We start from the raw sequence: 24283 nt of genomic DNA on the forward strand, positions 1-24283 counted from the left end.
ATTTTAGGTTGTACCGACACAATACTAAGTCAAATGGCGAGTTTCTTTTTGTGGAGGAAGACCCTTGTTACACTTCCGAGTATTATTTCAAGTTAGGCCGGGTACCTGGTTAGAATGGCCGGCCTCAATAGCATCAGTCCAATGACACTGTGTACAGTAGATTATCTACATAATGCGCAGTAAATCTGATTGATCTATTTTATGAAAAATGACATAACGAAATTGAGTAAAACTGACAACAATAAAGTTAATTGAAATCGTTCGCAGTCAATTTACGACATACGGCGGTTGTGGGTAATCATTAAGTGAGTATAATGTAACTCTTTCTCTCTCCTGGAACTAAGAGAACAAAAGAACGGAACCGTGGCTTTCACCTGTACAAGGGATTCAATGCACATACGTGTTAATAGAACGGAAAGCGACACTTCTAGAGTTGTTACTTCTATAAATGGATCGACGGATTTGTACACAGTTTCGTTAATGGTTAAATTAACAAAAGCGAAATAAGCGATAGGATTTTGCCACTTCTATTCATACTGTGTAATAAACAAACAATGTGCATGCCTGCTCAATGTCAATATTTTACCGACAGTCTCTGTGTACAATACTGGATCAAGCTAATTTTCTCTGCCGAAATACCGAAAATATTCTTTGATGAATTGTGTTAATGGTAAATATTCGCTGTAGCTGGTGAAAAATGTAGTTATTCACGGTATTGTAGAACAATAAGGCTTCTGACAGCGAAGACAGCATTATAAATATTGTCATATCTATCAACGTGTTTTCTGTACAAATATTTACCATAAACCCGCCGGGTCGATACTTGGGGCAATTGCAGACGTACGTTTTCTTATTGGCGCAATTTTTCCTTTCGGCCGTTTCGCCTCGATTGAGTTCATCTGACTCTTCATAGTTACGGCGCACGGCAAAATTGCCCCTCGCTGGAGTCTTATTGAATTATAACAAATTTCGCGGATAAATGGTAAAATTATACATAATTTCTATGCATTGCTGGTAATTTTGTGGAGTCATCCAGGCACTTTGACGTTTTATGAGAAATGCGTGCGTATAATATATTTTATAAGGAGATCCTCTCTTCATGAAAAAGGACGCGGCAAAATTGGGCTGATTTTGTGATTTATTTCAGGATTTTATTTGGATTATGAATTAATTCGAGAAAAAATGGATTTTACTGAAAATGGAATTAAAGTTGGAGAAATTTTAATTAAAACGATTAAATATTAAAGTCTCGTTCTTGTTGTCTTAAGATAGTAAAGTTAAACCCGCAGCGTGGAAATACTTGTAACAGTGCGTGTGGTACGAAAAATTTAGTTTTACGTAAAAATGGAAATAAATACGTTAAAATGTTTAATACAAGCGGTTTTTAAGAAAAATGAAAATTATATTTTGTTAGTAATATTTTATCATGCTCATTTATTAAAGTGTTATCGAGTCATTGAAAACTGGAGGAAAATTAAAACACTTTGTCGCACAATCCCACTAACAATAAAAAAGAATGGCAGAAATGTAAAGTAGATGTTGTGATAGCTTATCAGAATTTTGTAAATGTTAGAATTAATATTTCGCCGCATTAAATTTTGAATATTTGTTTTTGATTTTACAGAGAGCAGCGTTTCTCGGAGTTTAAGAGGTCATTATTCGTAAGCATGACATACAGAGGTAAGAAGCATTATGCTAATTAAACATTTATAAAATTTGCATATTAAGGTGTTTATTAAAGAAATATTTCCGCAGTTGATATATAAATAGAGGGTAAAAAATAGTTATTTGTTTCGGAATTTTAAAGGAAAACCTGCATATATTTTCTATGTATTTATGTATTTCTCCATAGAATTTTTTAAAAAGACTAATCAAATATCAGAGTAAACTTATAATGTAAAGGCAAGAAAGGGCTATGAACAACTGAAATTTAAACAGTTTTTTTTCTTGCATTTAATAAAATCCGACAACACTTTCTAAAAGTATTTAGCTTTCATTTACATATACAGTATAGTACATATTTTCAGAATTGTTTTAAAAGGAAGAATGTTACGTTCAAAGACAGAACAACACTTGAATTACATCTTAAAATCTAAACCTAAAAAAGTTTTACTAATATAAAATATCGGGCGATATGATGATTTTAGGCAAAAAAAAACCCAACCAGCAAGATTCCACATGGAGATCGTTTTAATCTAAATTTTATCATCTCATACGAAAATCTGAATTCTCAGAAGGCCGTAAATGAAAGATCAACAGTAGAGGAGCCTGCAGTTTGACGGATACGTCACTCCGGCCTGACAGACACAATGATCCGTAAATATCATACAAGTTGAATTTCCTGACACTTGTAGCTCTTCCATTGCTCGCCACGGGATTTCATTCTCAACAGAAATCATGCATCTTTCAACAAACACGCTCTCGGCTATCAATCTCTACAAATTTTAACGTTTTATTTTCTGCGAATTTTTGACAACTCTTATTTCCTTTCCTTAACACGTCTTCTGGTGAAGCTTTGTCGAATATTAGGACGCATGTCATGAAAATATGCTCAATTCGTACAAAACACTACAGTAAACGCACGCGTTCTTTAAGACCTTTTTAAAGTGGTCAACATTTATTTTTGTTCGTAAACATTATTGTACTCTCAGGTCATTTCCGTGTACATTTTTGAGATATTTGGTATTTATACGTTACCTCAGATAAAAGGATCGCTTCTCCTTAAGAGGGAATTTTCCGGTAGTAATACGAAACCGAAGAGCAAAGTGCTTTTTAATGATACTTGGATGTTGATCTACTTTGACAGCCTTCTTAACGTTTACTTAACGCTAGGACAAAGACATTAAATATTCGTTTATATTTTAGATGTCTCCCACCTCATTTGATGCGACCAGGAGTGAAAAAATGAAATAACCTGTTTTTTTTTGTTGTTCTTTCTTTTTTTAAATTTTATATGATTTAAAAATCACCGCCGCGTTAAATTATATTAAGTCTTTTTGATCTTATCTCAAATAAAAATTGTCAAATGAAAGGAAAAATTGCCGGACCTGAAACAAATTGTCAAGTATGATTTTTGTGGATTAAAAGAAACGTATTGTACTTGTTGACCTTTACGCACAAAAATCTACTTGTAAGAAAAAATCTGTGAATAAAAATATTTATGTTTCAGCAGGTATGTTTATTCTACAGCTTAATGTTCATTTTTCAGCATTATTTTAACAAAAATTGTTCATCTCCTTTTTACTTTTAAAGGTAAAATGGAACTTACAAAAATGTTAATAAATACAAAAAAAAAAACTTGTAAAAACTGATTTTCTTATTCTTCTCTATACGGAAATAACTTCATATCTCAATAATGACGTAGATTTAATTTGAAATGGCATGAAACATAGAATTTTTCTGTTTAAATTGATAGAATTTCTTCGCATAACAGAACAGCGCTTTAAGTATTAATGTATAAATACCTCAAAACGCGGCATAAATAATTATTAAAGCATAAATACAACCATAATGGTTAATTGATTAACACAAATAATCGAAAGAATTATTTGAACATTTACTGAATTTATTAAGTGATAACATATGTCAAACATTGAATAAAGCTTTAATCGAACTTTAATTGAATTGTATCGAGTATGTCGGATACCGGAAGTCGCAAGCTGCGAGAACATATTCAGCCTTTGTTGCGCAAATAAAACATTGGAAACCGGGAATTCTTCGGGTTTTGTATGACAGTTGCTTGCTTAAAACTGGTAATCGTTTTCAATGATTAATATTATGCATTTTCAGTCTTCAATCAATATTTCTAATCAGTAGTCTTCTTTCATGCTCATGAAAAGGCCATACTATCGAAATCTCTGCTATTATTTAGTGCGTAAAATTGGCATTAATGAATATTTTCTAATTTCCTGGCATAGCAATATAATCCCTGATTTCTGAATTCCGCGTAATTCCATTTGAATGTTTGGTAAATATGGGGGCTTGCCCTTTCTTGCATTTGTTCACTAATACTCTGGATTCCTACACTGTTCAGATTATTTTCAGAGAAGAAATTTCTTAATCCTGTTTATTGTAATTTATAGGCAGCCTTTTCCAGCAGGAACGTTTAAATTATGTTGTTAAAGAGTGCCTCCGAGCCGACAAAAATTGCTGGAATATTATAGTGTATTTGGGTAATTAAAAATCTTTAAGCTAGCGGCTGACTGAGGGAAGTTTGAGGAAATTGATTATCGCGTCACATGGATTTTGTTTTGTACCACGACGAAAATTTAAAACAATGTTGGAGTGGGAATAAACTAGAGAAAATGTATTTACTTTCTGATTAGCTGCTCATATTTGTTTCTTGAAGAAATTCTATGGGTCTGTCTACGCAGTAATTGGTTAATTACCAGTATTTCAGTAAGTCATACGGCGGTAATGATGTGAACAGTCAAATTAATCTCGGTCACCGTGTGCATGCCATTCTTAGGACTCTGGAAAGTGTAAACGCATACGTGCAATTTGTTCTAATTTCAGAAAATATTCCTGCAAACTTCAGCGGAATGGATTTTAAAGACATTTGATACAGCGCTGAGTATTTTTTTATAACTTGGATATGTAAACAAGAGATTGCTTAGAAGCTAGTACCGTGATAACAGTGTGGAAATATAGAGCAAGTTCCGGAATGGATTTAGTCGTGTTAATTCTGTGTTTTACCGGAGTATTCGTGGATGGTAAGTGGTGTACAAATAATTTATTGTATTTTTGCATGCAGTGACTAAAGTTCACTGAGAAATAATTGTTCTTTATATCATCCTTTGACAGTTATAGATGTATATTCATGCGCAAGTTATTTGGTCCGTTGTATATGTATGATTTCAAACGTATGTAAATAATATTACTTGAAATAAGTCAGAAAAACTATTATATATACTAAAATTAGTATTTGAACATTCTGTATTCATGTTCACAAAGTAATTTGTTGTCTTTAAATATCAGGAATATTGTTCAACTGTATTAATACAAATAATTTAAAAAAAAAGGATCATGGTTATGATGATGATGATGATGATGATGATGGTGATGGTGATCAAGACATCACAGACTGTCATTTAATTCTTGAATGTTTTGCAGTTCCTTATATCTATCTTCATATTATATAGTCTTGTATTGCGAACCATTAGAAACAAAATGACAATGATGATGATGATGATCATCATGATAATGTCGATTTTATACAGAAAAGAACTGATCAACGCCACACTCTGCACTTTGACTATTTTCAGTACAAATGTATTTCATTGTTTTGCTGGTTGCTGGTATTTATCCATTTTCAAGTGGGTAATATACATGCTGATATTTCGGCAGTAATAATTCGAATAATTCGACTGTTTATGATTACAAAAGACATAAATGACAAAGATAATGTTTTTGATGATAAAAACTGATTATAATAACAATTTTACATTTTGTGTGTATTGTAATGGCTTCATATTTAAAGGTAGCTTTATGGTATAACAACTGTTGTAAAATTCCTTTTTTTCCCTCATCACAACATCACTTAATTCTATTTAACTATGTGCTTGAAACGACGTCATTGCAAACAAAATTTGAATGGTCGTACTATTTAGTTGTGTACACGAGTAAAAGAAAAAAACTTGCGCCTGGAAAATTCTTATCATCAGTATATAAAGTTTCAGTATTACTTTCTCTCTTACTTTATATTTTCTTGAAAATATAAGAGAGGTAAGTATTTCTAGTGTACGTGAAGAAATTTCCGGTACTTATTAAACATCTACTTTAAAACGATACAATAAACACAAATACATAATATAATTATTTGAAAATATGAACATCTATGTAAACATAAAAACAACACATAAACAGTACTGTGTATTGATTAAGTACACTAGTGTACACCATTATTTTCCAAACAAAGTAGAACCTTTTACTAGATAGCGTATTTTTGTCATAATTGTTAAATATCCAGTTCGAGAATAGACTATTCATCCATGGTATACATATAAAAATGGACTTATATATTTTATACATTATTAATTATGTAATAGAACGAATAAATCTCAAATGCATTACAAATTTTTCAATAAAATTTACAAAATACAAAAAAAAAAAAAAACACATTAAAAATGCTAGCTCATTAAATTTGATGCTGCCAATGGAATTAATGTATTGGTATTAGTACCTGCACATTTCTTAATAGGAAATTATCTTGTATAGCAGAATAGCAAATATATTACATACAAATTAACCTTATATTAGAAATTTACCCGAATGCAGATGAAGTGTACATTATAGTTCTCCCAAAAACTTTCCTTTCCTTAAAAACTGTGTTATGTTTGGAACCAAATTATGACATTTTTGTATGATTTAATTCGCCTACTTTCACATAGAAAGTTTTGTTTTATGTGTAATAAAAGGTTGCTAATCAGTCGTTACTTTTTGACCATTATTAGGAAGCTTATAATTACACTAACATTTGAATTATTACACAATTCCTTTTATCACATGGCTCTTTATGTAAAAAGTCAGTAAATCTCTTCCTGGCAAATATTTAGTCAGAAATTAAAAAATGAAACTGTGAGAATTAATTTCTGATGCTATGAAATATAATACCTCAAGTTAGCGAATCACTTGCCGGTCATTCGCCCTCGGTCCCTTCGGGCATTGGTTTGACTAATGCCGCTCGGTACTTTGGACATCGGGCAATAGTTTTGTCTACAGACCTTTTAATAAATATACATGTATAATATAACTCATGACATTTACTGTATAGCCACTGTATATTGAGAAAAAATGATGGAAAATAGATTTATGAACTTTTGTTTCTCCGTTGAATCTTTAGCAAATAGTTTCATGATATCCGAAATAAATTTTATATTTTTTTCAAGTGTTGACTTCAGACCAGGACAATTTAGTGTTCAGCTATAGACAAGTCAGTAGCACTATTGGTCAGCGATTTGTATAAGGTATTGACATTCAAAGAAAATATTTTAAATTATAACAATTTATGATAGGACGTTTTCAATTGATCTGCACCAGAATAAAAAAAAACATTTCAGCATTCTAAAATGAACATGTCCAACCACTTCGGTCCGTCCCAAACTCGACTCTGCATCAAACTGTCACCTTGCATTGACAGAAGATATCCTGCATCGCCGTGCAATACGATAGGGAAAACATGACTATTCCATTTATTCTATAATTAAACTTACGATGGAAGGAAATTTCTTGAACATTGTACTTTTAATATTGAATGTAAGATTTACCATAATTTGGTCACTACATAGCTCATCCCCCACCCCACCTAACTCATTCTTCTATCTGTTTTCGCCAGATACGTGTCGGCAAAAATTATTTCAAACTAATTTTTCTTCCATCATTCTACAGTATTCTGGAATGGCGGCCTGTCTCATTACATTGTTGCTATGCATTGCTAGGTGTCTTTCCAGCATGTTATCTCAGAATCGAACGACTAGGTCAGCAAATGATATTTTTAACACTTTGAAAGTTGTCTCGCTTTATCTTATTTTAGACTTCACATTCCTTTACACTTACTATCTGCTGGTGCCTTCCATGAAACGCAACCCTGTCCATAATACTCAAAAAGGGGGTTGTCATAACAGATATATAGATATACAGAATTAATTTTTATTCTGTTACAATTTAACTAGACTTTACGAAGCGGAGGTCATTGACAACCACATTCATATTTTTCCAGTTATAATATTCAGGCAATTGAAACCTGTGTATCTGCTATCATGTTTGCAAACATTTTGTTTATATCTGTACTTCATATATACGTGATTGTCACGTCCCTATCGCCCACATGTTATTTAAGTTAAAGAATAACGACGCAATCAGAAAATGATGTAGTTTTAGGCACACAACACCTGTCTGTCATGTCAAAATGTACTTTTAAAAATGCTTGGAATTATAAAAATTGCTTTGATAGTCTTTGAAATAGTTTTAGGCTGTCATGTCAAAATGTACTTTTAAGAATGCTTGGAATTATTAAAATTGCTTTGATAGTCTTTTGAAATCAAAATTGTACATTAGACCTTCCCTTGTCACCATCACTTAACTTGAACTTATAAGAGATCATGTATTCTTTAAGTAGAATTAGTGTCTTGATCCTAATTACTTAAAGGCTATCGGCCTCACAAAATTGACTTTGAAGCGAAGCAAAAGATTTACCATACTGTTAGTTATATTTCACTAGGACAAAGTGTATTTACTCTTTTGTTTGAAAATACTTTTATTCTTACTTTAAATTGTGGTATAAAACGCGACTCACTGTAATTTGTAAAAGTGAACATTTACCGACAAAAAAAAGTGTAGTTTTTAAACAAATTGTTCGCTTGTTCGATGTACAAGCTTTGTAATTTACACATACTTTCTCTTCATTCCTCAAAATCAGTTTAGGCTTATGATAAATTAAAAGTAAAATAAAAGTTTAAGGAACAAAATTGCAAGCTTTAAAGAGACATTGAACTTATAGCACATTATGTTTTTTTTTAATGACAATTATGTTTCTAGCCCATTACGTAATTGTTGCTAATGCCCCATGTAATGCAACACCAAACAATATATCAACTTTGAAAATGAAAACATCAAGATATACCATACTGGGGTTTTTTTTTCAAGGACAAAGTGTATTTAACTCATTTGATACAGTACTTTCTATGTCATAATCACGTTTGCCTACTTTAAATTGTGGTATAAAACGCGACTCACTGTAATTTGTAAAAGTGAACATTTACCGACAAAAATAAAAGTGCTAGTATATTCAACTAAATTGTTCGCTTGCTTGCGATGGACAAGCTTTGTAAGATATAAGTATGTCGTTAAAATGTCTCGTCAGGGACCGTTGTATTCAAGTTTTAAGCTATACGTAGCGTATTGAGTGTCAGAATTTAAAATTGAAATCCAGCAAGTTTTTGTTTGAATAATAAAATTTGTATTAACTTATGCACATACTTTTCTAAAGATTCAATAACATGCTACATTTAAGAACAGTAAAAAATTTTTTGTTGAAATGTACATTCTAGAGTATTGTTTTTAATTTACATACTTTCTCTTCATACTCCTCAAAAACAAGTTTAGGCATTAATCTGAAAATGAAAAAAAAAAAAGAAAAGAAATTAAGGAACAAAAATAATGCAAGCTTTAAAGAGATATTTGATCTGTAATCTAGCAGCCTTTAGTGGTTTTTGCTTTAAATGCACCAGATATAATGATTTCTGCAAGCTCCAGTTGACTGTACTTGTTGCTACAAACTTTATGTAAATGCAACAACAAACAAAATATATCAAACTTTAAAAAATAAATAAACATTGCAATCGTTTTTGGCTCAGTGACGTCACCATTTCGTCCGTACATAACCATTTCTTAATGTGTTATTTTTACAAAATATAGTTTAAACCAAAGATATACGTTTACGTTTATACATTAGAGTGTATAGTTAAATTAAGAAATAATATATAGTAGAACCATTTTTATATTAATGTTCATTTAAATACAATGTAATACGCCTGCGAACAAAGTGTAATATGTTTGAAATTTATCTAAAGCTGTATCAGTTTTACACCGATTGAAAAAATAAAGAAATTACTGTTAATTCAAAAAAAAAAAAAAAAAAAAAAAAAAACAGAAAAAAAAAACATTCCCGTCACCTATTTATTAGTTTTTGGAAAATGTATTTCTAACTTTCACGGAGAAAGAAATGTTTTCTCTTAACATGACTTGAAGTGTTCGTACTCTGGAAAATCGCCTGGTATAACTGCTGGAGATATATGCTTTATTCCGGAGCATTAAAACAATATTAAACAAAAGTAATCTCTCTGTAGAAGCTAGGTATCATTTAAGGAACATTTATTCCAGGAATCTGTCAGAAAGTGATAGCAATTTTCATATCAGGGTTATCAAATGGCTACAGTTTTACTAAGACATATGTCTTGATAGTGGTACGTTTTATCTTAAATTGCTATTGATGGAACGATTTAAAGTCTTATTTTTGTTTTCCCTGTCTGTTACATAACAAGTATAATTGCTAAATCAATTTTGTTTGTAGCTGTATTATACATATTAGAGACAAATTTATATTTGAAGCTGAAAAATTAAGGTTTACTACCAGACGAAAGTTGATCTCTAATTTGTATACACTATAATTACAGTCGTAAGGCAAAATAGGGAAGTATTTTCTATTTGGTAATAAAACACAGGCACTGGTAGGCAATGGCAAACATTTTTGCGAACGTTCTTGTCCTAAAATCATTTGACACTTTAAACTCTACATATTTATTTTTGTTTTACCTGTTATTATTTTATTTAGTATGTCTACTCGGTTAAATTCCAAGTGCTTACTTGACATTTACGTGCTCACAATCATGTTAGCAATTATTCTGGTAGCAAAAAGTAACGCATGCTTTTCAAACACTCTGTTAATAAAAATAAACTTGACTCTTGAGGTAGGTGCTAAAAGCTGTTTATCTGTATTTCCCACAAAATGATTAATATGATATGAAGGGAATAAAAACTACGACGTACTGTTTATTTTTATTCCGAGATTTTCTTCTGATGAAATAAAGAACAATGAACTATTCATAGCATTAGATATCTGCAAGTGTTTGAGAATTCCTCAAGATAACATTAAATCCACCAAGCTTTTATACACCACATACTCCTACAATTGATATAGTCTTCTCTATATGATTAAAATTTGTTTTACATGAAACAGTTATCAGTATACTGGTTTCCATGAAACTTAAAATTAGATTTAGGCAAAGAGGTAACTTTTTAGGCTTGAAGTGGAAAACGCCTGTTAAAAAGGGGAAAGCCTAATCTAAATGCAATTATACAAGAGGCTTTGTGATAAATTGATGAAAATACTTCTTGTATGTGATGTATAGTATTCCACGTATTCTGTTTAACAGGATATCTTTTGACGCATTTCGAAAGGAACGTTAAACATACGGATAAAAGTGCGTATCCAGATTAAGCATGTTGTTCTTGGTTTATCAGGTCGATGACCTTTGATTTCTTGCACGAAACACAGTTTTGAAAACCGCATTTGGTGCATAATCGTGAGGTAAACCCAGATTGCGGTTGTTTCGAGGCACTCGCCCGTGCCTTCACTCATCATCAGGTCCCGGCAAAATCCATATATAAAGTATATTGTTTGATAACTCGAACTACCAAAATCTCGAACAATTTATGACGTTCCTGTCAAGATCGAGCGAACGAAATTAGACTGAAGTATATGTCTAAGTAGTTTTTAAAAATGTAGTTTATTAAACATGATTTCTGTCTTCAAAGTACACATATTGTTATATTGTTCAGTCCGGTTACACCATTTAGGCATTTTTAATGATACGTAGATTTATCTGCATCATAAATTACTTTTCGTGTCGTATCTTATACTTTCAAAAAGATTGTAAATTCCAAGGCGATCAAGAAAAACTGGAAAATTACTATTTAAATATAAATTTTCAATGAAAAAATATCGCGCAATGATTAAAAAACCATACCAGGCAACAACGTTTTTTTTTCTGTTTCAAACATATCATGTTATCTGGTCGTAAAATATTAATTCAGTGGAAATATGCTTTTAATCCAAAGTATCTCAAAATTTTAGCCATAAAAGGAAACCATATTTGATTTTAAGAGTTTCATATTTCATTTAGATAAATGACGTTTTGAAAGAGTTTTTTTTTCTCATTTTCTAAAATTTCTGTCAAAATTTAAGAAAGCTATGCGTGCTGCAACTCATTTTTTGTAAGCTCTCTTTTTGAGAGTGTTAGATCATACAGTTTCATTTGTCTAAAATAATAGTCTAATACAAGTCGTCTTGGCTTCTATCTTCAGTCTCATTTATAAAAAAAACACGAATAGATATATATCTGTTTGATTTACAAATGTGATAAAACGTGAGATAACAATATTGTAAAACAAAAAGGTTTACTACTAAGTATACTACAACACGTTTTTATTGTAAATAAAATTTCCACAAATGAAGAATTCAAGGTCCCGAATGAGGCTCGAACCCACATCGGTTAGGGGCAAGTGATTTAAAGTCAGAGACGTTAACCACTCGCCCACCGAAGTTCTGTTTTAGTTTGCTCTAATTTATACATTACATGCATACTTTTTTCTCATTTTCACATAATATTTTCGAAAGCCATATGTTAGATAAGATCAAATGTTACTATGTAGCCTTCTGGGATTTTTACTATTATTTATGAGAATATTTCTTGTAAAAAGGTTTTAACGCAGTAGTCAATTTTTTATATATTTTTCTGAAATTTCATACAACAGTCAGCTATACATGTAAAAGCCTAAATCGATTATATATTTGTATCATTTGGAAATTTCAGTCGCATTTTGCAATATATTGTGAGGACTTTTCATGTCAATAATAGTGGCACTTTATTAGAGGGTCCCAAGCGGTTTATTGTCTTTTCTTTTAAAAACGCGTTTGTGCATTATTGAACGATTTTATGTTTAGCCCAAGCATAGATTATCATATTTCCACATTTAAAAGCTTAAACGTTTGAAACAAGTATAAAATATTTTTGCATAATTACACGACAATTATAGTATTATTGCGTAGTTAAATCCTTTTAATGATAAGCCCGGGTATATTTTCATATTAATGGTTTTCATAATGAAAAAAAATACTGAATACTTAGATAGTCTTATTGGTCGTAAGATGGAGGCTGCATCTAGTCATTCTGAATATAAAACTAACCCCGACTTAACTTAGAATGTATGTTCAAGGCTTAGATTGAATTCTTAAGCCCGGATACAGCTGAATTTTATTTCTGCATGTTTATTTTTTTATAGAAGAGTACAAACCGACAAACTATTTTAAGCCGTCAGTGCTCCAGGCAGCGGAATATATGTGTCAATTCACTGACTTCAGCATTGCCCAGAACAAAAATGAAAAATAGTCGCCTAGAAGAAATGATATTACAGTAAGTGTTCACTTCCGTTACCTATAGGCATACAGACACTAAATAGGAAAATGGCGCGAAAACAAATGATAGTCACTTAATGGCGGATAGAAATAGTCATGAGTTTGTTTGTTTGTTTTGCTCTGTAGAGCTATATTCCTTATTTTCTTAGCATTTTGTTTTGCTAAAATCACATGGCAGATCTACGCTTGAGATGTAGGCAGCATTTTCATAATGACATAACAACATGGCAGAATTTTTCATGGAAACTTAGGTCAAACACCACCACTACATATTGAGGTCTCATTTTTTAGCTGATTTTACAGTTTGCGTGTTTGATCGAAAATATTTTTCTTGCATCAGACATGACCTCTACTTTTCTTTTAATTTTTATTCAGCACTGACAATATTCTTCAAGTAAATGTAAGTTACAGACATATAAAATGGATCCTGATGTGTGCTGCGGACATTGGAACTATGTCAGTTTTATATAGAATAAAGAAGAATAGCTATTTAGTATGTTGTAACCTATACTTTGTGAATACATGTACATATAATGTTTATGATTTTACTCTAAAATGTTACAAAAAATGTTCAAAATTTAATGCATTTTATAGAGCATATAAACAATCGAATAAGTGTTTTAGAATTAAAAACAACGTATGATGTCAATGGTAGTGTGGAAAAAATGTAGCGCAATCTCTTTTATTATTTCGTGATGTGTTTATTATCGAAAAACACGCCCGTATACTGAGAGTCACAAATCGCGGGGGCAGTATTTCTACCTAAACATTGCTACAAAGTAACGCCAATAAATTCTACGCATTCATTTATTTCCTTGTATACAAATAACGTCCCATTAGTTTTAATTAGTGTGCTGGGAATAATGAGTGTCGTAGGAAGCAGTAAAAAGCAAAAACCTTCTTACATTGCAGAGTAATCATAAGCGTTATTTCAACTTCTAATCATGATGAGAGAACAAATTTTACACAAACAATAGAATGTATCTCTTTTATACGGATCTTTAAAAATTAAATTTACATTACAATGTGTGTCAAATGCAAATGACATTAATTCGCATTGATATTTAGGTCTTTATGACTCTGTATGATTTTACCCATTTTCAAAACGAAATAACCCTCATGTACCTTCACAACTGAAGCCTTACTCGTGTTTATTTTGAGAACAGATCATTTAAAAATTATGTTTCTCTGAATTGATATACACAGACGTTTCATTAAAAATATGTAAAAAGTAATATATGATAGTCGCTGTTTTCTTTATGAAACGGATATTAGGTTATTTGTTGGATTTTCTTGTTAAATATATGATCATCAGAATATGTTATCTCTGAAACCATACACACATAAACAAGTTTTCTATGAAGAGATAACAATATTAACAGAAGAAAAATACCATTTTGTTTTAATATAAGAAACACTTAAACAAGCAATGATTTGTGCGGACTTGTAATGAATTATGACAAATAAAACACTGATAAAAGCCCTATCCCTCGGCTATGGATAACTGTCAGTTTAATTTGTTGCTAACGCCAAAACAGACATTTAGCGTCAGGGTTTTGTTATAATATGTAGATATAAATCCGGAGGGACGATAACGCCTTGTCGAACTCCGACTTACCGATCAATATCTTATCCGATAGGGATTTAAGACATTCGTAATAATTGTAGCATAAGTGGTTATTTAAATTTCAAATGAGTGAATCAATAAAATATCTGCATTTGATCTAATGCCTACTGATGTGAACAGATCCTTGCGTAATGGCAATTGCTATCAGTTGTATCAGGTATTTCTTAATCAAAATTATGCAAATAAGTCAAAATGGGTGAATACATTTTCTAAATGATTAGTTTGGAAGCGAGACAGAACAATGGATACAACTGTTCGGTTTGTAATCTATTCGACCCCTTTATTTCTCTCCTTTAAAAAACTCTTAATTGGATTTAACGTTTCAATCAACATAAATACATATGCAGATGTATGTTAAAATGAATTTGCGGTTTCATTATTCCGAGTTAGTCTGAAATAAATACTTTTATAACATCATTACGTGCAACTGACGTGCGCCTTTGTACAGTAAAGTTAGCACTGCTCATACTTAATACAATCTTTGATCAGCAAACATTGTTTCATTTTCTACAAATCGTCTCCTTCATCTTTTCTATCTGTTAATTAAGTGTTTGCATGCTCTACCGCGACATAATCATACCCGTTCGTGTATTTTAAAAATGATTTATTTATCTGATACGCAACTGATTTTGTATTAATAAGCGGTAAACTTGTTAGAACAAAGTATGAAATATACTACAGCGCTGTTAAATAAATGATATGTTTTTAGAAAATATATTTACAAAGTTCTGTTCACAGCCTCAAGATTATATTTAGAGAGTACCTTTCAAACAGAAATAAATCGTACATATAATTATGATGAAATACGCACAAAATATACAAAACGACTTGTAAACCTTATATTTTCGTCCGTTATTTCAAAACTGAATTTATTCGGCATAATCTCAGCTATTTCTGATATGACTCAATGCTTCGGGAACAAACAGATAAAAAAATTTCAAAGTCCAAAGTAATCCGCAGATAACCTGCAAAATTATGAACTTTGTTATAAAGTTGTATACGTATATACCAAAAGTAGTGTAATTGATACTTTAAAAACCAGAAACCATTATTTTTTTACTAAATATTCCCTGAGAACTTTAAATAAAGATGCCTCAATTTCATTTCTGGATGGTATTTATTCGGAATATTTTTTGAAAGCGCATTAACGTTTAACATTTGTAACGAAACTATACAGTAAAACATTTCGTTTATACGTTTCTTACAGTGATATCAATGCAATGCATCGTTCTATATGTCCCAGATGGAAGGCATCATGATGGTTTTGAATATTTTGCGGATCTCTGAAGCATTCTCGAAGGACTTTAATTTTTCTTAATTTTTTTACGCTAATGCTTAAAAAAATCAACTATTTATCTAGAAAAAAAAATCTACAAGAAGACCATTTTTCTGTTTTTTAAAAAAACCAAACATTTTCTGTCATACCTTAGGGAAAAGAAAGAAATGATTAGCAAAGTTTAGCAGATTGCATCACTTATGTTTTTATTGATTTGATTAACCTCCAGTTAACTATTGAATATCAAAAACTGTTAACATTACAGATTGGGTACACTGTAACAAGTGAAAATGTAATAGAATCGGACAACAAAAACAACAACAGATGATGTCGTCGTGCTCGCAGTGGCCACTGTTGATTTGGAAGTGGTGATTTAGAATAACTGCAGTTTCAACATTTGAGCCGCGCCATGAGAAAACCAACATAGTGGGTTTGCGACCAGCAAGGATCCAGACCAGCCTGCGCATCCGCGCAGCCTGGTCAGGATCCATACTGTTCGCTTTCAAAGCCTATTACAATTAGAGAACCCGTTAGCGAACAGCATGGATCCTGACCAGACTGCGCGGATGCGCAGCCTGGTCTGGATCCTTGCTGGTCGCATACCCACTATGTTGGTTTTCTCATGGCACGGCTCATTTGTTTTCCTTGTGTTTACTTTTTTTTACATCCTCTGTCTGATTATCTTTTCCCAAAATATTAAATCTATAATAGAGATGATAATAAATTTGTAAAGAATGATCCCGAACTGTGTAAAGCATTTAGAAAACTGAAAGTTTTTTTTTTCATAACATATTTTCTAAAAACGGTTGTCGGCGGATCAGTCATTCTAATTTGTCGGAATTATAAAGGCACACTTTGCTAGATCATATCTTATCTTTTCGAAATTTAGAAAACACTGACATATGTCAGTTATTTCAAATAAGGATTAAGAAAGGTTGTTCAAAAAATTCCAGGCAAAACACTCTTATAGTTTGTAAAAATGTAAAAATACCCCTTAAAGCGTATTCCCACAAACAACGTTGATGTAACAAACTCATGCACACATTAAAGCACTCTGAACGCAGTACAGACTATCTCATATATATTTGAACATAATTTAGTTGACTGCTTATTTGTTCGCCAGTCCCTTTACTGTTGTTATACTTTTAGAAATTCGGTAGGTATATTCTTAGAATAAGAGAACCGAAATCGCGGTATTCAACGCTGAAAGCTACCAAATTTTAATCATTTATTTATTTATTACTTTAATGGCATATTTGTAATTTTAAAGGAATTAAAAAATAAATTAACGAACTATTATTCAAAATAGCTTTTTGGACGATTACACCGTTAATATAAAATTCAATTCATATACATGTAATCATGTAAAAAGAAATAACGTTTTGTAAATCGCCTTCTATAAACCACTGCAGATATATATTTCATTTTGCGCATTAAAGCACCATTAAAGAAAATAATCTCTGTGTAGAAGGTATGTATTATTTTAGGAACATTTGTTCCAGGAGTCTGTCAGAAAGTGATGGTAATTTTCTTATCAGGGTTATCAAATTGCTTCAGTATTACTTAGACATATGTCTTGATAGTGGTACGTTTCATCTAAATTGTTATTGATTGAACAGCAATTTAAAGCCTTTCTTTTGTTTTATCCTTTCTGTTTCAGAAAACGTATAACTACTAAATCAATTCTGTTTGTATTATAAATATTAAAGACAAATTTATAGTTGAGACTGAACAATTAAGCTTTTCTACCAAACCGAAGTTGCTCTCAAATCGTTTTCGATCTCAAGGCAAAAATTGAAATATTTTCAGTTTAGTAATATAGCGCTCGTACTGGTCGTGTAATGAATACAAGTAATCATTTGTCCTTTTAACCCTCATCCGGACCTTTGGTATCCAAGTTATATAATTCGTTTAAATAAGTTTTTATTTCTAAAATGATATACGCAGTGCGGGTACATTGCCGTGGTAACAGAGTACAAATCAGCCCATTATTATGTATGACATTGTATAGCTCTCTAAAATCAAAGTAAAGTTACTATTCTATTTACACATAAGTTACAAGGAACTGTGGGGTTCATAAAGACCCGAAATTCCATCAATGTAAGACTTTAAAAGGTTCGAATGACTATTTGAGCCGTGCCATGGGAAAACCAACATAGTGGGTTTGCGACCAGCATGGATCCAGACCAGTCAGGATTCATGCTGTTCGCTAACAGTTTCTCTAATTCCAATAGGCTTTGAAAGCGAACAGCATGGATCCTGACCAGACTGCGCGGATGCGCAGACTGGTCTGGATCCATGCTGGTCGCAAACCCACTATGTTGGTTTTCTCATGGCGCGGCTCATTTATTTGTGTGATTTATATGCTAGTTTTAAGGTTCCAGTGAATATATTCATACGGTATCATAATATGCTTGACTAGAAATAACTTGACATTTGAAACTCTAAAACTAGGAGTTTCTTTAACTTATTGATCTTATCTTTATTTCCATATGAAAGAAGGTAATAACTGTTTTAATGCTGTTTTTTTAGTTTGTTATATTTTTATTGGCATTAAATACGAAAAAAAACTATTCATTATGTCATAGTTTCTGCAAATTTCACCTTCATTGTGTTTATTATGATTATAATTTCTTTGTTCTTACATGAAACAATAACATAGCAATTTCTAAGAAACTTAAAATTAATTTTAGACAAAGAGGTTATGTTTTTAGTCTTGAAGTAGTCTTTTGTAGACTTAAAGTAGAAAACGCCAGTGAAAAAGGAGAAAGTAAAAATAAACTTTGACTGGATATCTTTTAGTGCACTTCCAAAGGTTAAGCATACAGCTGACGGTGAAATGTGCAACTAAACAAATCATTAATCATTTATAAGTAAACTTATTACATAACTTCTAGTCATACAATTTAGTTTTGACAGAACGGCAGGTCACCATTAGATATTTACATTCTAAAATACCACAGGAACAGTCTTGGAGGTTGCACCTAACTGACCTTCAATTATCAATCAACTTTTTGAAGAACAAATTATGACCATTTACTATAGTAGACTGTAAACAGATCCAACATTTTACATAGGCCACCGTGGTCAACTGGTTATGGTCGCTGACGGAATCACTTACATTACCCCACCGTGAGTTAGAGACAATGCGCTGTTTGCAGAATTATTTCATGTGATAAAACCATCCAGCCTGCTTACGGAAGGTAGTGGTTCTACACAGGTGCCCACCTGACCTAGCAGTAATGCCCTAAGGGGAACACGGGATTTTTCCCAGTCGCCTACAGCTTGAAAATCGCTATAAATTTAAACCTGTGTCGATGTGCTCTCATATCCAACAAAACAAAGTAACAAACACACCCTGCATGGCTCCTCAAAACTGCTTAAAGCACAACAAAATGTACACATAGCAGTATTTTTATGCCACCAAAAGTCTAAAACTTCAAATGCAATCAAGGAACAAAAATTTATTACTGTTTGAACAGTCACGTGCAATTTAAAATTGGAAAAACATTTTTCTGTTTCATTCTGTTTATCGATCGTAAAACATTAGATCTGCGCAAAAATGCTTTTAATCCAAGTGCCTTAAAATTACAGCCATAAAAGCGGAAACCGCATATAATTTTCACGAATTTCATATTCCATTTAAATAAGTGACATTTTGCAAGGGAATTTGGTATTTCTCATTTTCTGCAATTTCTGTCAAAGTTTAAGAATATTTTGCGTGTTGCATCTCGGATTTTAGAATTGTTAGATCGTACAATTTCGTTTGTCTAATGTAATGGACCTACTTAAGCTATTTTACTTGTTTATCCAGCTTTTGCTTGTGGTTTGTCTTCCGTTTTCATTTTCTTTAATAAATGCGAATAGATACATGTCTTTATTACACGAAATAAACCAATTTACAAACATGCAAAAAAATTAAAGTTTGATTTTTAAAGTTCGTTTCTGTTTGAAAAGTAAATCAATGTAGCAATAACGTGATAATATGTCACATATTGTCTGTATATATATATATATATATATATATATATATATATATAAAAGTTCAATTTGTAAGGAATAAACAGCAGCAGACTTCTGTGTTTTACAATTATTTTAATTCTTCACTGCAAGCGCTTTCAATACATATATCTTCAGGCAGTTTACATTTTGAAATAATGTACAATGACGTCACGTCATAACAAAAATTACGGGAAACGTCGTAAACAGATGTTGCGGCAAACTTCAAGAAAAATATATTATACACTCAAGAATACCCTGTGTATGTATGCACACAAAACTTGAAACAGATATATTATACCATTTAAAAGGGAGTTAATAACTTTGCTTAAAACATATGTTTGCTCGATATATCAGTTTAACAAATAATATCAAGATGATTAATTGAAAAGTAATAATAGCTTAAAAATCAATTATGGATACAGTAAAGAGAAAGAATTGCTCAAATTACCCTCACGTTCTTTATGACAAAAGTGGTATATAACCAATGATAGATATAGCATCAAAAATTAAAGGGAGGTAATAAAATTTAAAGCTAAAACTGTATTTCAGGAAAGAAAAGAGATAAAAATTTAAAAACAAAGCAAAATAGTACGTTAAATGTACACAGTTGATGGTATTAATTTCTAAACAATTATGACCAATACTTTTCCACGTGTAAAGATAGATGATATGGTATAATATATATAATATATAATATAAATGGTATAATATATCTGTTTCAAGTTTTGTGTGCATACATACACAGGGTATTCTTGAGTGTATAATATATTTTTCTTGAAGTTTGCCGCAACGTCTGTTTACGACGTTTCCCGTAATTTTTGTTATGACGTGACGTCATTGTACATTATTTCAAAATGTAAACTGCCTGAAGATATATGTATTGAAAGCGCTTGCAGTGAAGAATTAAAATAATTGTAAAACACAGAAGTCTGCTGCTGTTTATTCCTTACAAATTGAACTTTTATATATTTTATACCTGCACAAGGATTTTACTGACTTTTTTAATATATATATATATATATATATATATATATATATATATATATATATATATATATATATATAATACAGGATTCTGATTCATTTTAGATAATTTTACTGCGGAAAATACACATTATTTTGATACACTAAATTCAGAACAAATCAACTATTAAAAATAATCATACGTTTTGACATTCATTCGCATTAAGAATGACGTTTTATAATAGATCATAAATAAGTGTATTTGTCATAAAAACGTTATTTGTATTTAAAACTAGTCTAAACATCCAATCCGCAACCAGAGATTCTCAGGTTTTTGACTCGCTTATTTAACCCGCCCGCTTAAAGCAATAGGGAAAGCGCAGATCTACGGATCGCGGGGTCACGAGTTTGGTTCCCGGGCGGGCCGTATGTTCCCCGTGACGATTTGATAAAAGACATTGTGTTTGAAATAGTTCGTCCTCCACCTCTGATTGATGTGGAGAATTTGGCAGTTACTTGCGGAGAACAGGTTTGTACTGGTACATAATCTGGGAACACTGGTTAGGTAACTGCCCGCCGTTACATAACTGAACTGTTGAAAAACGGCGTTAAACCCAAAACAAACAAAGACGCACGTATTGGTTTGTTATGCCAGGTTACATAGCAGCTATTAAGTAGACCCATTTTGATGGCACATATGGCGGTTGCTTACTGTTACCTACAGTGTAATTGTTTAACTATCAATAGGTTATTTATCTTTTATTAACATTCTAATAAATTAAATTATTAATGGTTACTTACAGTTTTAATTGTTTAACTATCAATAGGTTATTTATCTTTTATTAACATTCTAATAAAACAAATTATTAATGGTAACTTACAGTTCTAATTATTTAACTGTCAATAGGTTATTTTTGACATTCTGAAAATTAGATTATTAATGGTTACTTACAGTTTTAATTGTTTAACTATTAATAGGTTATTTATCTTTTATTGACATTCTAATGGATTAAAATTTTGCTTTTAATTCGCTCTATTACCGCAAAACTTAATTTCATTTGAAAGTAATTAAAAAATAATAATGACCTATAACCTATTATACTCAGTATATCATAACAAATATGTGTTGGACAGTCTGCTAGTTGCATGATTCCATAAAAAGTACAAGGTTTTACCCTATTGATTGATAGAAGTGTTCACCGAATGGCATACATTGATTCGATCTTATACGATGGCAGAAAATCATAGCGTGCTCATTTGCTGTCAACAGTACAGACCTTTTTAACTGTGTCTTAAATCTTAGAAAAAATAATATAAATGTTAACAAGAATGAAACTTCTTCACAATCTTTATGTACACTTACATTTGGTAGTCAGAAAAAGTTCGTAGATATTAAATCATTGTACGGAAATTAGTCATATATATGATTATAATAATTCGTTCAGTTCATTTGGCCATGCCAACTTGATTGCTTGTTCGTCAAAAACTTTTAAAAAATATGGAGTAAACGCGTTATGTTTTCTTCAGTTTGAAGTTTTGAGAGGCGGATACATTTTTAATGAAGCGAGCTGGATTTTTTTTTTACTTTTTAATACTAAACGACATGTTTCAAAATAATGCCACTGTGCATGATACAAAGAATGATGTTTATTTCTTTCGTCAAACTGACATTGATATTTTCTCAGAAAACACTTTTCTCTTTACGCCCATCCCAACACGTTAGAGTTAGAGATAAGAGCTTTTTATCAGAAAGTGCTATTAAAGAGGACGTTTTGGTAGAACAGATTCTAACGACTGATGCCAATGTATACAGTCTTCGTTATTATTGTTGAAATCGGTGATTTTTCTGTTTTCTAATATGAAATTACATTTTCTCAAATGCAAGAGCAATGATTTTTCTGCACTTACTGACCGAATAAACTACAATAAAAATTCACGTCTTTTGAATGCATATTTTATTGGATACAATGAAATGACAACAAAAACATCAAACAGGGATTTCAAGAAAGTCATTGCCTATAAATTTGCTCTTACAAATAGAATCTTAGGCTGCATATTCAGGTGAACTTATTCTTTCCTTAAAATATTTTCATCAAGTTTTGTTGCTGCCTTTTAGGATATAGTTTTCATGAAACGTAACATTTATGTCAACAGACTAAAAACTATTTGAAGCATTTTTGGCGCGCACCGGTGAATGGGGGAGCGATTCAAAGTCAACTACTCTAATCAACTGGACATAGAAAGTCTTTTATTCTCATTGTAGTCGTTTATCCAGATTTTATACCTTTTTCCAAGTCACAAGTTAATCAGTAAAGTTCATTTCTTTAAAATTATTATTATTATACCACATTTAGCACTCTCTTCATGCACATGTACACGTTAAGAGTGTTTATTTTAACTCTACAGAACAATGTTCGTGAATAGTAAAAGGAGTTTAAATCAGCAGGGGTTCATATTTTAAGAGGTCATGTCAGTGTTTAAGTAAAGGTAGTGTTTAAACCCTGTTTACTGAACATTTTGCTGTTACTGACTTGCCGCACAATGCAAAGAAAAGTCGAAGGTTTTCTGTACGAATTATATTTTTTTCTCGAAATGAGATAGTTTCTATTGGCGAACTACTAATCAATTTGACATGACCTTACGTAATTTTCCTTTGCTGACAATCTGTACAATGCTATACTAGCAAACAAAACATAAGGAAATATAAATTTAGAAAAAGTTTATTAAAATACTGTATGCTCATTGACTATAAATTCCCACGCTTCCTTAAAGAATAATTCGCTTTCGATTGTACATACATGTGTTTTAAAATGTATGCCAGTGAAGAAATGCTGAAAATTATTTTCAAGATTAACAGTTTAATAAGAATAAGAATGAATAAGATTAAGGGTTGTACGTGTCTTTTTGGATGGTAGGATTACTTAAATCTTATTTACTTTTCTATTTTTTTTTCATTTTAATTTTGCTACTGACTCAGTCTAAGGGCTTTTCCATGTCAACAATACCTGCACTTTATCAGAGGGTCCCAAAGTGTTTTAGGCTATTCTTATAAAAAGCGCTTTTATGATAAGTCTATTCCTCGGCTGTATTTTGCATGGTTATGATTACTGGGTTAATGCTGAAGGAATAAAAGGAAAAATTGCATACATAGACATTCTTGTTGTTAATTCAGTATTTTGATTATTTATGGAAGCATCATGTACTCTAAAAAATACTTTTCACTTTTTTTCCCTTCTGAATAGTTTTAAAATCTAAGGCAAAACCGCATCCCTTTCTAACATTTAAAAAGAAAATATCGTGTATAATTGCTTTAGGCCAAATTCCAAAAGTTTTATATTTGCAACAATGGTTAGATATTTCCGGAATATTTTATCTTTGGGATGCGTTGAAACTGATGACAAACAGTAGTAAAACTGATGTACACGTGGATGCATTTTGTCTT

The 24283-nt window shown here is 31.4% G+C and overlaps 1 protein-coding gene across 7 annotated transcripts in view; it reads left to right on the forward strand.

Annotated features, from left to right (window-relative positions):
- Positions 1–532: 532 nt before the first annotated feature.
- The window catches only part of LOC123523085 (limbic system-associated membrane protein-like), a 60190-nt gene continuing 36439 nt past the window's right edge, over positions 533–24283 (forward strand). For 2 of the 7 annotated variants that reach the window (XM_045300709.2, XM_045300710.2), the window contains exons 1-3: positions 1066–1317; positions 1625–1680; positions 4516–4712. In XM_045300709.2, the coding sequence (XP_045156644.2) occupies positions 4664–4712 (49 nt within the window). In that variant the 5' untranslated portion in view covers positions 1066–1317; positions 1625–1680; positions 4516–4663. Of the gene's footprint in view, positions 671–843; positions 983–1061; positions 1318–1624; positions 1681–4515; positions 4713–24283 lie in introns of those variants that run through there. The other 5 variants (XM_045300705.2, XM_045300704.2, XM_045300703.2 and 2 more) reach the window with 5 other exon arrangements.

This window comes from Mercenaria mercenaria, chromosome 8 (genome assembly GCF_021730395.1).
Source record: "Mercenaria mercenaria strain notata chromosome 8, MADL_Memer_1, whole genome shotgun sequence".
Classification (NCBI taxonomy): domain Eukaryota; kingdom Metazoa; phylum Mollusca; class Bivalvia; order Venerida; family Veneridae; genus Mercenaria; species Mercenaria mercenaria.